Source organism: Oratosquilla oratoria, chromosome 37 (assembly GCF_046742065.1).
Source record: "Oratosquilla oratoria isolate Oo_2021 chromosome 37, ASM4674206v1, whole genome shotgun sequence".
Lineage (NCBI taxonomy): Eukaryota > Metazoa > Arthropoda > Malacostraca > Stomatopoda > Squillidae > Oratosquilla > Oratosquilla oratoria.
This window is the reverse complement of record NC_134813.1, coordinates 22,994,742-23,009,741: the sequence shown is the minus strand read 5'-3', so window position 1 is coordinate 23,009,741 and position 15,000 is coordinate 22,994,742. Positions and strand designations below refer to the sequence as shown.

General features: G+C 40.6%; 1 protein-coding gene across 10 annotated transcripts in view; it reads left to right on the top strand.

Moving 5' to 3' along the window:
• Positions 1-15,000, top strand: part of LOC143019565 (uncharacterized) — a 679,507-nt gene that overhangs the window by 503,131 nt on the left and 161,376 nt on the right. For 5 of the 10 annotated variants that reach the window (XM_076175319.1, XM_076175322.1, XM_076175316.1 and 2 more), the window contains one exon: positions 653-673. The exons of the other annotated variants lie outside the window; for them this stretch is intronic. In XM_076175319.1, coding sequence (XP_076031434.1) covers positions 653-673 — 21 coding nt within the window. The remainder of the gene's footprint in view (positions 1-652; positions 674-15,000) is intronic. 10 annotated transcript variants of the gene reach the window in all.

The window sequence follows — 15,000 nt, the reverse complement described above, 5'->3', positions numbered from 1 at the left end:
TTACATAAACGCAAGGTTGTGGACATTGCTCACACGAATTTATAAATAAGACTTTTCATCTACGCTTAAGTCTGGATGCCTGTGGCGCGTTGTTTTCATTCTCGCTTCACAGACCGAACTGATGAGGCTAAACGCCTCCTGGGGTAAGACCTTCAGAGTTGTCTCTGGACAGAAACAGGTCTATTTTGAGTGTTTTATACCTCAAATTTGATATATACTTTGATTATTCGAAATAAAAGATATGAAAATCCGGGTCTGGTTTGAGACATGGATGTGTTGGTGTATAAATTTGTTGGAATTTATATGAATTTATATGTGATCACTTTTTGTATTATGTTTTGAAAATTTACAAAACCTCAGTGTTTAAAAAGTTTTTTTTGGAAATACGCATACCTTTTTTTAGAGAAGGTCAGGAGTTTTATATATTTTATGAAGGTGTATAAGTTATGTACATATTTTCAAAGTATATAGTGTGTTATGTATCAATTACTAAAATGTACGGCGTATTGTGTATTTATTACCAAAATGTATTGGGTATTGTATATGAATGACCTAAGTGTAGAGGGTATCATGTGTACAATATCAAAGTGTATACGTTTTATTTGTGTACATATAAAGACATGATCCATTAACAAAATGTAATTAATTACAGCTGGAGGCAGCGGAGGAAGAGGTGGGGAAACAACGTATTCTGTCGTTGCTACTTATAACTTGGTTACTTTCAAATCTCTTTCATTTTGCTCAATATCTACGCGAGTTAGACGCTACTTTTCTTTCCGCTTGCAAAGCTTTATACATACTGTACATGTATATGTATGTATATGTATATGTTTATGTATATACATGTATATGTATATATATATATATATATGTATATGTTTATATATATGTATATATAATATATATGTATATATATATGATATATATACATATATATATATATACACATGTATGTATACATACATATATATAGTTAACTGCTTTTTTGTAATAGCATTACAGCCTTCGCCTTGTGTCGTTTCCGTGGTTGTGCTTGATTTGCCAAAGAGCTGAGTATGGACTGTTGGTACGTGTCTAGTCATCTGTGATAAGTGCAGGTGTTTTTTCTTCTTTTTTTAATAACCTAGCTGCATCTGTTAGTGTCTGATATTGGGGCACAGCTGGGTCCATCGTGGTTATACGTATGACGCAGGGTATGCTAAAGATATACATTGTTATAGATTTGTAACATAGCACTGTGGTATAAGTGTTTTTTTGTTTTGTTTTTTCTTATGTTAAGGTGTTTTGTTCGATAAAGGTTGTGAGGTTGCGTACAACCTACCTCCAACTAGAAAAGATGATTTATATCAACTCTTGTTCATTTTATAAGGAATAAAATCCTAAGACATTAGCAAAGACAAACACACTTATCTTATGCCACACTGTTCAACAAATAACATTAAATATGATTTAGAGTATATCTATTAATTCATATTATCTGTTGAGTATAAAGAATTTGTTTTTATTATATATTTATTTTCTGTTGAATGATTGCTACTCGGATTTATATTTGTCTCGATTTATAGCTTAGTAAAGTTCTTACTATGGTGAATGACTGCATGGTAAAATATTTCACATTTATTACAACATTTTTCTGACGAACGTCTAGTCCATATCAAAATGAAATTTTGTCATTTAACGACTAACCCGCCTCTGTTATCTTGTGATTATCATAAATATAATGGTGGTTAATATATACGAATATTGTTAGAATAAAGGTGACTTTGATGTGTTGTGTTTCCTTGGCCTCACGTACAAGAACGGGGTTGATGATGGACAGTTAAGACATTGATGGCGTTGTGAAGAAAGGAAAAAAATGAATATATTTAATTGGTGGGAATTTTTTTTCATGACCACACAATAACAGGCAACGAACGCGCCCACACACTCGCACGCACGCACACACACACACACACACACACACACACACACACACACACACACACACACACACACACACACACACACACACACACACACACACACACACACACACACACACAAATAATGAGCTCTGAGCTCACTGCCGTAGGGTGGTGTCTGGCTGTCTCGACAGAGACTGCAGCAGATCCGAGGTGAATACACACACACACACACACACACACACACACACACACACACACACACACACACACACACACACACACACACACACACACACACACACACACACACACACACAGACTCCTGCTCTCCACATACAAATGCACGTATGCACTTACGCATACACATGAAGACACACAAGTAGGTAGAGGGGCAAGAGCCGATACACAAGGAACTCTTACTCTCCCCTCAAATTCCAATGTTGTAATGAGTCCCCCGAAGTGAAATGGGTAGTTTCCGAAGTGGCATTACGAACTCAAGGTAGGAGACTGCGGAAGGCCAGGTTCTTCCTCTTCCCCTTCCTCTGTCTCTTCCTCTTCCTCTTTCTTTCCTTCCTCTTCCTCTTCCTCTTTCTTTCCTTCCTCTTCCTCTTCCTCTTTCTTTCCTTCCTCTTCCTCTTTCTTTTCTTCCTCCTACCTCACCTTCCTCCCTCTCCACCCTCCTCCTTCGCTTTCTCTTCTTCCTCTTTCTTTCCTTCCTCTTCCTCTTTCTTGCCTTCCTCTTCCTCTTTCTTCCCTTCCTCTTCCTCTTTCTTTCCTTCCTTTTCCTCTTTCTATTCCTCTTCATCCTTTTTCTTTTTCTCATCTTCCTCTCCTTCCTCCCTCTCCTCCTCTTTCTCTTCTTCTTCCTCTTTCTTTTTCCCCTCTTCCCCCTCCTTCTCCTCCTCCCTCTCCCCCTCCTCCCTCTAATCCTCCCCCCTCCTCCTTCTTCTGCTCCTGATCCTTCTTCTCCTGATCATCCTCCTCATTCTCTTCCTCCTCCTCCTCCTTTTCCTCCTCCTCCTCCTCCTGGATGTAAGTACTAACGTTCAGGTTCTTTCGCTCGGAGACCTATTTCTTGCTCGAGTTCTTCTGAACAAAGGCGGTGGTCCTTAGAACTTGAATCTTAACAACGTTGTCTTCTCGAACTGAGATCGGCTATGGAGACCATCAATAGTCCACAGTCGCTGATGCGGTATAATATACGTCTTGTACAGGGTCTACCAAAAGTTTATACAGACTTCTATTTAATTTGAAGAACAAAAGATGTTACAGTGAAGCTGAAAAAAAATAGTTCGATTTTGGAATTAGCGTTCATATATTTGTGTGTGTGTGTGTGTGCGTGTGTGTGTGTGTGTGTGTGTGCTCGTGTGTGTGTGTATGTGTGTGCGTGTATGTCTGTGTGTACACATTCTTTCCCCTAGCTTTTTCAATTGCTATGGCTTACTTGATATAACTGGACAAATATATATATGAGGATCACATTACTAAACTATTTATATCAGATCCCGTAGATGATTGTGATACAGAAACTTCCTCCTCCTCCTCCTGATCCTCCTCCTCCTTCATTTCCTCCTTCTTATCCTCCTCTTGCTCCTCCTCCTACTCTCCCTCCTCCTCCTAACCTTCCTCATCCTCCTCCTCCTCCTCCTCCTCCTCCTCCTCCTCCTCCTCCTCCTCCTCCTCCTCCTCCTTATCCTTCTTCTCCTTCATCTCCTCCTTCTTATCCTCCTTCTTATCCTCCTCCTACTCTCCCTCCTCTTCCTCCTCCTCCTCCTCCTCCTCCTCTTCCTCCTCCTCCATCGTATGGCCAAGGTATCCTACAAATAAAGAGATGAAGCTGTGCTGGGATGATGATGTACAAAAACTTGGGTAATCCACGAAGATATACGAGCCCCAATGATGTAAAGATAATAATGTCTCTAAAAGGGGTCTAAAATGATAACAATGCCAATAAAAAAGAATAATGACAATAAAAAGGGACAGTAAATGTCGATTGTGCTACAGCAAGCAGAGCGCCATCATAGCAGTAGTTGCTTATGTATTTATGTATATGTATATATATATATATATATATATATATGTTGATGAAAATGGGAGTTAGAAAGACAGGAGACTTAGTCTGAGTTTATTCCTGACTAGCTTCGCTTAGATTTACTTTTTCGAAGGAATGGTGAATATATATATATATATATATATATATATATATATATATATATATATATATATATATATATATATATATATATATACTTGAATGTCATACTTGCATGTCATACATCCATGCTTCAAGAAGGATGGAGGACTGTGGGTGAGGAAGAAGGACTCCAAATGAGGATGTGCATATCTGGAGGAGGATGTTATGGAGGGCGGGTGTGGTGGAGGAAGTACAGGGTTGCTCAGTGGAGGAATAAAGGATTTCCAATGGTAGGAAGCAAGGAAAGACTTCCACTTATCAAAGGAAGGTGAAGGAAGGAGGGATAGAAGAAAAGGGGTCACAAGAGAGAGCAAAGGAAGAGAGTAAGGAAGGAGAGAGGGAAGGCAAGAGTGTTCCATTAGGAAAAAGAGGTAGAGAGGGAGAGAGTGAGAGAGAGATGTGGAGGGAGGAAGCGTAAGAGGAAGGAGAGAGGATCTGGGATTAAGGAAGAACCACACCCTTCCGAGGGACTCGAGGGGACCGACCACCTACAAGTAAGCGGGAGGAGAGGGAGAGGAACGGCAGCGGTCGAAGGGACTACTTAGAGAGAGGAGCCACTTTTTTCCGTAGAAGGCAGTAAAACTAGAAGACGTCTTTTAATGTCCAACACGCAGGGGATTTGAGGGCGTTTTAGGCAGTTTTTAAGAGCGCTCCGCGATGCGAAGGCCGATAAGGAATGAGAAGTACTGATGTATGAAGAGGTGCTGTCGCTCGCCCGGGTTTCGGTCGGAGTTTCGCCGAGATTCGGCGCGAGGATTTTGGACGCAAGTCGCGCCGAGTTTTGGACCGACGTCGCCGCCGAGGTCTCGACAGTCCTCGCCCAGTTCTGGACGGAGGTCTCCGAGTTTTTGGTCTGTCCTCGACGAGACCTGGACTCAGCCGATGATTCTCTTTTGGTCTTTTACCGAGTTTCGGTCGGATCTCGTCGGCTTCCGGCCCTCACCGAGTTTCTGATATCGGTGAGTTTCTTTCCGAAATCGTCGAGTTTGAAATCTCTACTATACATGTTTGGTGGCGCTCTACGTTGATTTTCTTCTGGCGAGCACCTACGTGCGATTTCATTCAGGAAACGAGTGCATCGTGGACTAAGTAGCGGACCACTGAATTTAATCCATGACAGTGGTGTCCTTCTTAGATTTTATCAAATTGGCCCCAAGGTAATTTATTTGGGGAAAATGGCTAATCCTGCTGGCACTGTTAGTACAAGTGCCATGCTAAAAGGCACAGTGCCAGAGGCTGGACCAAAGACACCGCCAGCCAGCTGAGTCAATGAAAAATGTGCCATACTGTCTATATTTTGATCAAGCGAACGACGGACAACTTATTCTGAGTAGACTCGAATAGATCAACCAACAAATAAACCAATAGGTAAAAACTGGAAAGCCTCTATCAAGCCTAGCTTCTTTAACCCATTAAACTCCGATGACAAGATGTCTTGTCATTTGGTCAAATAAAACAAAAAATCATAAAACACCAAAATGTTTGATCAAACACCAGAAAAGTATGACGTCAGTCCTTGCTTCTCTCGCGAGCGAAGCGAGGACTGACGACATACTTTTCTGGTGTTTGATCAAACATTTTGGTGTTTTATGATTTTTTGTTTTATTTGACCAAATGACAAGACATCTTGTCATCGGAGTTTAATGGGTTATAAATAAAATCGTTTAGAGTTAAACAGGACAAATCATGGAAAGCGTGACACCGGACCCCAAGGCAGAGGGGTCTGTCGGGGTTTTTAGTTCTGTTGTCGGCGTATTAGACGAAGGTGCATCTACCGGTATTTTGATCCTGCGGCTCCTGCTGCTGATGCTGGGATATTAGACGAAGTTGTATCTGCCGCGATTTTGATACTGCGGCCGGGATATTACACGCGGTTGGACCTGCCGGTATTTTGGTGCTATTGTCAGGGTATTAGACGCGGTTGGATCTTCGGGTATTTTGGTGTTATTGTCGGGGTATTAGACGAGGTTGGATCTTCGGGTATTTTGGTGTTATTTTCGGGGTATTAGACGTGTTTGGATCTGCCGGTATATTGATTCTGTTGCCGGCATGTTAGACGCTGCTGCAGCTGTGGGTATATTGGTTCTGTTCTCGGTATATTAGAAACAGCTGCAGCTACCGGAGCCGCCCGGACACGATGGAATGCTTTGGTTTTCTTGATCTGAGCTAACTCATCTTGTCGAAAGTATCGCGTTTGTCCCAAGGTGATTTGATTACGAGACATGTGAATAAATGTTTCGTTGTGTGTTATATTAATTTACGTGTATATACATATGTATACATGTTCACGCACACACACACACACACACACACACACACACACACACACACACACACACACACACACACACACACACACACACACACACACACACACACACACACACCGTATGCGTTTGTGTATCTGTTTTAATACCATGTACATTTTATATATATATATATATATATATATATATAAATTTATATGTATGTATGTATTCTAATGTTTACACACAAACTATATATGTATGTACACACACACACACACACACACACATATCTATCTATATATATATATACATATATATATATGTATATATGATATATATATTATATATATATATATATATATATATATACATATATATATATGTATATATGATATATATATTATATATATATATATATATATATATAATACATGCTCTGTGCGTAGTTCTTTATTCGCGTGCGTGTTTTTTGTGTGTATAAATGAAAAGTGATTTATTTATGGGCTAACAGTTTAAAAACGAGTTCTGAGAAACTATCTCCGTAGCGTTTTTTTGCAGGTAAGTCATAAAGAACAGTTTCCGAATGCGAAATCAGAACCGACCTGAATAATGCGGAGATAGACGAGTGCCCTGTGTTGTAATGGCTCTGCAAAAGAAGAAAAAAAAAAAAAAAAAAAAAAGGTTCACAACCTGAATTACGGACCGACGGTGCACAAGTATTGGCGAAAATACGATTTTGTAGAGAAAGAGGGAGGGGGGAAGAGAGAAGAGAGGAGAGGTGGGGGGGTGGGGTGGGGGAAGGGAAGAGAGCTAAACAGAAAAAGAAATCCAAGAACGAATCACTGAAGAACTTAAGCCAGTGTTTGACGAATAGCAATGATTTTAAGGGATAGAATGTAAGAAATCATTGACCGATACTTAACGATCCTCGGCCGGAGCACTTCCACAATGAGAACGCATGCCATGTACGTATATGTACGTGTGTGCGCGCTCGTGTACGTGTTTGTGTGCACGTACGCGGAAAGCCTGTGTTTATGTGAATTCGTCTGTGAATCTTGTGTATTCGCCCTTCTTCACCAAATACGTATGTTTATATATTGGTTGGGGGGAAAGGCACGTGGGGCCCAGCACGGCCGCATGTGAGTCTTTCAGCCCAAGTTGCCCACGATGAAGGCACCGAGTAATTGTTTGTGAATGTGAGAGAAGAATGTCGGGTTTATGCATATTTGTTCAACGTGGGTTGTCTATCCCACCGAAAACGCTTGTATCCATGCGATCTTTTTGGATATGTGCGCATGTGTATGTATATATGTATATATATACTGTATATATGTATAAATATATATATATATATATATATATATATATAATATATATATATATTGATAAGTATTTTAGACAAATTATTTGGATGATGGAGAACATAAACACAGGGGAAGGCTCGGAACCCTAAACACTCTAACGTTTCGTTCGCGTAGAACTTCTTCAGAGAGTGTATGTAGAACTGCAATTGAAGTTTATGTACTAAATCTAATTATCTTTTCGGACACTTGGGAAAGGTCGTTTTTCTGGCGTGCTTTAGAATTAAAATACTAGTTTCTTTAGCTAAATTGATAAACCCTCCTCGATGATTCGATGAATTATTAGTTGAAATATATATATATATATATAATATGTGTGTGTGTGTGTGTACGTGTGTCTCATCATGATCTTTGTTCTCGTGCTAGACTCGTGACTGACAGCTATTATCCTCTCGGATAAGAGCATCATATATCATATGCTCCGAGCTTTATGTAATGTTTTGATCTTACACACACACACACACACACACACACACACACACACACACACACACACACACACACACACACACACACACACACACACACACATAAACAGTTTTTCCATAGGAAAGTGCGTTTTTTCTTTCCAAGCCTCGTAAGGGGACCGATCTCGGCACGGTTGAATCAGCAGTCCAAGACACTATCACCACACCACAATTTTTGCTGGGAGTAGACTAGGCAAGGCGCATCAATCTACTTCATGATATAAGAGACGTTTTGACCAACGGGAGTCACAGAATAGTATTCGTTCGTGCGTGTTTGCGTGCGTGTGTGCGTGTTTGCGTGCGTGCGTGGTCTGTGTGCGTGCAGTTATACTGAGCCAAGGAAGTACGGCATTGAATAGATGTGACGGTCCGTGAATATTTAATTGTAATTGAAAGAATGATGCCTCCCAGCCCATTTGCATACCTTCCCAGTCCTCTACATAGGAAAGGAAGTTTTGCTTTCTATACGGATATGATGCTGTCTTTGTGTTTGTATGCTTTGGTCTCATGTCTCCTACGCCTTTATTTTCCATTGTGACCCTGAATTGGATCATGTTTGGTCGTTTGATTCGTGATTTGTGTCTGTTAAAGACCTATTTCCCTCTACTGTAGTTGGCTGTTGAAATCGGTTGTTGGTGTTGTTGTTGTTAGTCTAGGCGTTGTTGTCGGTTATTCTAATTCCTGTAGAATGTCATTCTTCATCTCTTCTTCCATGTTTCTGTGAGGTTATATGAAACTGTGTACATGTCTCTCTATCCCTCTCTTCTCTTTACTCTTTAACTCTTCCTTTTTCAGTCGTCGGTTATTTTCTCTTTTTCGTATTAAAACTCTTGTCGTTCTTCTTTTGTGCTTATCTTCAAGTCTCTATACCCCTTTGTCTGTGGTGCCTTTTCCTTCTCTTTCGTCTCCATGATTGTACCTTATTTTCCAAATTTGTTTCGTTCTTGTCCCCTTTTCCTTGCTCCTCTTGTCCACTCCTCTTCTGCAAAGGACTAGGTAACTCTAAAAAAAAAACAAGATCCAAAGTGGGCAAAACTAAGACAATCCTCATGAGTGGGAACTTGTCACCAGTCCTGGATGTCCCTGTGGCGAGTCAACCCAGACCACAACGTGAACTGCCTAGTGTGGGCATTATGGTCTCTTGCAGTCTCCTTCATTCTTATGGACCACCTCCTTCCCTCCTTCCCTCCATTTCCTCACTTTCAAAGACCCTCCACACTTTCCAGACACTTCCTTCTTTAGGTTTATCCTTCTTACGCACATCTGTTCCTCAGACTCTTCTTTCGCTTCCATTTCTTGCAGAACCTCTCTTCACGTTTGTCTTCTTCAGGGACTACCATCCCCTCTGGAGTGTCTCTACTTCTTCAGACACCTCTTTCCAGACACTTCCTTCTTTAGGTTCACCCTTCTTACGCACATCTGTTCCTCAGACTCTTCTTTCGCTTCCATTTCTTGCAGAACCTCTCTTCACGTTTGTCTTCTTCAGGCACTACCATCCCCTCTGGAGTGCCTCTACTTCTTCAGACACCTCTTTCCAGACACTTCCTTCTTTAGGTTCACCCTTCTTACGCACATCTGTTCCTCAGACTCTTCTTTCGCTTCCATTTCTAGCAGAACCTCTCCTCACGTTTGTCTTCTTCAGGGACTACCATCCCCTCTGGAGTGTCTCTACTTCTTCAGACACCTCTTTCCAGACACTTCCTTCTTTAGGTTCATCCTTCTTACGCACATCTGTTCCTCAGACTCTTCTTTCGCTTCCCTTTCTAGCAGAACCTCTCCTCACGTTTGTCTTCTTCAGGCACTACCATCCCCTCCGGAGTGCCTCTACTTCTTCAGACACCTCTTCTTCTAGGGTTACAGTCTTCTCGCATGATTCAGTCACTTGTCCAGTTTTCAGAAACTTCCTCTAATCTCTTTCGGACTTTTCCGGGTTTCTAAACTTCAAACATCATCCAAATCTCTTTCAGGAACGTCCCTCCAAGCTTTTCAGTCTTCAGCAGAGTCCCTTTTCTACAGTGATCTCTCCTCTCCAACATCTTCCTCTTCACCTTTCTTTCCCTTTCTCGTCCTCGTCTTCTTCTCCGCCCTCCTCCTTCTCCTCCTCCTCCCTCCTCCCCTCCTCCCTTCTCCCTGCTCCTCCGGCTTCTCTTTCTCCTCCTCCTCCTCCCTCTTCTTTCTCCTCCTCCTTCCCCTCCTCCATCCTGCTTCTCCTCTTCCTCCTCCTCCTCCTCCTCCTCCTCCTCCTCCTACGTCCCCATCCAGCGTCTCTGACAGACCAGAAGAATCAGAAATAACGGTTCAATAACGTTAATAGTCGACGTTGTTATCAAAGTTCACTTACGGGCTGGGGGCGGGGGGAGGGGGAGGAGGGAGGGTAAAGAGGGGGGTCTTAGACGAGACTGCCCCCCCTCCCCCTCCCTTCCATCCCCCCTCTCCCCTGCTCTTGAAATGTAATAATCTGATCTCAGCAGCCTGAATAATGACAGGGAGAGCATCAGTTGGATTTTATGCCCGTGAATGAAGTTCCTCCGCCGTCGTTGTTGATGTTTTAATTGTCATGATGAAAAAGATGCTTTTAAATAATTTTGTTTTATTTTATTCTATTTTATTTATTTTATCTTTTTTTTTTTATTTTTTTTTTTCGAGAAGTTATTATCGTGGTGATGTTTTGCTGTGTTGTGTTCTTGTAGTGGCTGTATCAGTTGTTTGGTTGTTATTTATCAAGTATTTATTATTAGTTATTGATCATACAAAAGTGACTGTAGAATGGATAAAAAGCCGTTATTAAGATTTTTTTAATCGATTTGATTTATAATAGACCATTATCTCATTTATTTTATTTATTCATTTGTCTGTTTATTTATCGCTTATTTGTTCATCTATTTATTTATTTTTGTTTTTCATTTATTTATTTATTTATCTATTTTTATTTCTTAATTTTGTTGAAATGAGTTAAACAAATAATTATCAGAAAGTAATTGAAATCTACATCATTGTTGACGTACAATAGCCCCGTCAGATCTATCCATAAGTAATAGACTCATCCGCTGGGATTCGAACCCTTGCCTAGGCGGCTTACGTCTTACAAGACAAAGGCCTTACCGACCATGCTATCTCGACCCTACAAAACGACCCAAAAATGTCAAATGATACAAACTATCCATAAGTATAGAAGCGCTGGTAAACTACCATCCACAACAACAACAACAACAATAAAATCATTGTTTCGTCCAACAACAGAGAGATTTCGTTAGTTGAGGAATTCTCGTTCCTTTGGAAAAGGTTAAATCAGATGCGATCAATACATTCACTCACTGGACACAAGGTACAACACTTGAAATATTTAATTCAGGCTAACGCTAGGGCTATTTTATTTAGTATAAGTCCCGTGGATGTGCTGTGTCTTGCGACACTGCTTCTGACCCAGGGCGGTGGGCAGGGTGCAGGGATGACCCGTCATCCAGGAGGTGCTCAGATGAGAGGGAGGGTGGGAGGGGTGTGGAGTGTATTTAGGGATGAAATGGGTGGGAGTGTTTTTATGCCTTTCCCTTTTTGGCTACCTCCCTTGGAAGGGGGGAAAAGCCTTGGTATATGTATGTATGTATGTATGTATGTATAAGTCCCGTGGAAAAGAAAAATGTCATCCAGGAGGAGCTAAGATATGGCGGGGGAAAGGGTGGATAGGAATGGAATGGGTGTATGTCTTTTGGCTACCCCTCTGGTAAGGGGGAAAATCACTTGTTATATAGACATAGCTAAGTCCCGTGGTCAACTCACGGATAGGGAATTAAGGAAATATATAATTTTTACATTGAATATCAACCATATGAGCCAAGAATGGCCTTCGCTGTCAGGACGTTGGGTTGACGCTAAGATAGGAAGAAACAAATAACCGCGTACCGGAATTAAACGAATGAAACGGAAACTAGTTTCATAAAGCAATGGAATGTAGTTCTATTCGAGGTTCGAAAATTTAGTAGTATGAAGTGGGGTCGCCGATTAAATGAAGCGGCATTGCTCAACATGCGCTGTGCCTTGCTGCATTGCTTCTGATCCAGGGCAGTGGGCGAGATGCAGGGATGACCCGTCATCCAGATGGAGCTAAGAAAGGAGAAAGGGATGGAGGGATGGTGGATGGGAGTGGAGGAGTATGTGTGGATGAAATGGGTGGGAGTGGATTTATGCCTTTGCCTTTTGCCAAGTCCCTTATAAAAGGAAAAGCTCTTGTTATGTGTATGTATGACGAAAGACCCAAATTATATATATATAATTTAATCCCCATCAGCAGTAGATTGTCTTCTTCCTGTTTTGCTCACCTGCTATCGTGTGTTTGTTGATTCTATTTTAGTTTGTTATATTTATTTATATATTTTGTTTCTTTCATATGCCCGGGCTTCTTATGGACCACTTACTCTCTTTTTTGACTCTTGTTATACTTAAATAGACACTCTAGGGGGCCAATAGATGGCTGGACGCTAAAGCCTTATGAGTAGGTGAAACTGAATAAAACACACACACACACACACACATACACACACACACACACACACACACACACACACACACACACACACACACACACACACACACACACACACACACATATATATATATATATATATATATATAGACACACGCACATGCATATACATACACATATACATATGTACATGTACATACTCGGCTGAGATTTGAGAACGTGAGGTTTGTATCGCAATACTAAAAGCTTTGCTCTGTCTCTTAGGACTTATCTATACAGGGCGGTACGGTATTGGAGAGGTTAGTAAATAAAGAATAAATGAAAATAAAATCTAGAAGCACGGACCCCACCATTATTCCCGTCTTCGTAACCGGGCTTTATTGCATTTCAATCATTTCCTTCTTCTTCTTCTTCTTCTTCTTCTTCTTCTTCTTCTTCTTCTTCTTCTTCTTCTTCTTCTTCTTCTTCTTCTTCTTCTTCTTCTTCTTCTTCTTCTTCTTCTTCTTCTTCTTCTTCTTCTTCTTCTTCTTCTTCTTCTTCTTTCTCTTCTTCTTCTTCTTCTTCTTTCTCTTCTTCTTCTTCTTCTTCTTCTTCTTCTTCTTCTTCTTCTTCTTCTTCTTCTTCTTCTTCTTCTTCTTCTTCTTCTTCTTCTTCTTCTTCTTCTTCTTCTTCTTCTTCTTCTTCTTCTTCTTCTTCTTCTTCTTCTTCTTCTGAACTGACTTGTAACTTATTTTTCCATCATACGTTTAAATCCTAGCGCAGTTTTCAACGAACCTCTATTTTCCGTTAATTCCGTTAATTCCGTTATTTTTATTTGAATTCGTACTGGGGAGCCTGTTCGCCGATCAAATCGGAAATGGCGTCAGTTTCCAATTTAACTAAGCGAAGGAAAACTTTTTCTTTTAATCTGGTCTGCTTTCGTTGAGTTTATGGTTTTATAACTTTGAAATGATGATCGTGAGCGAAATTCAAAGGGAAAGGTTCGCCTTTTTGAATCTTCGAACCCGAAACAAGTCCTTGTTCTTGTCTTGGAGATATTGGAAAAGGAACAACTACTGATATATATATATATATATATATATATATATATATATATATATATATATATATATATATGTGTGTGTGTGTGTGTGTGTATATATATTATTACCAAGTTGTTCAGTAATCGGGTAATAAGCTGGTGCATCTCGGGAACAGTAATGGTATCTAGTTTGTTCAGTAACTCGTTTGAATAACGTTAAAGTAATCGGTAACTTGGTTCGTTGGTAATACCATCGTTCCTGGCTTGGTAACGGCACTGAACACCTTTGAATAAGTAATGATTCCCTGACCATTAGGCTACTAATACCCTCGAGTAATTACTGCTAAGTGATGATACCCTAGTAATTTGTTTATCAATATTCCTTAACTATATCAAAGGGGTATTTATACTCGGTGCATCTAACTGTAAATAACCTAGAAATAGCCTTAAACCGCTTTGACTTTTTTATAATTTATAATTTGGTAACTTAGTAACTTGGCAACTTAGTAGCTTGATAACAAGTCTATGGGAATACTCAGTTAAGTAACTTGGTAATTAACTTTTTGAACAAGTCTTTCTCCCCTTTCCCTGTTCAGACACAACTCTGGTAACTGGTAACTTAGCTTGGTAACGGGTCTACAAAAATACCTAGCTAAGTAACTTGGTAATTAACTTTTTGAACAAATCTTTCTCCCCTTTCCTTGTTCGAAGCATCAGCCTGCTTGTACCAGCCCTCCTCTAAGCTTCTCTTTTATGATTTACACTCAGGGAAATCATTAAGAAGCATGTCCCGAACTCGATAATCCGCTGTTAAAATTGTATATTTGCCTATTTCCTCTGAAGTACAATGTGATTTGTGTTCGCGATTTCTCGGGAATATGAAGATTTATGGGCTTTGTGGACTTGTGTTCCGTTACTGGCACATCTCCTCTCCGCGTGCCCATAGCTACGTAGTTATCAAAAAGAACCGTCCAATGGTATGGTCATATCAAATGAGATATTTCACTTGAATTGGACATTATGACCGCCATATTCGGACATTATGACCACAGTCATCAGATATCTTGACTAAGCAACTCGGACATTTTGGTGATCGGACATCTTGACTAGGCAACTCGGACATTTTGGCGATCGGACATTCTGACTAGGCACCTCGGACATTTTGGTGATCGGACATTCTGACTAGGCACCTCGGGCATTTTTTGACGATCGGACATTTTGACCCGCGTCGGTGTGTTCCTGTCTCACACCACTACTGGAGGGTTTCTGTCCTATGCTGACTGGAAGGACAATATATTCCCACCCAAAGAACTCCCTCTTTCAC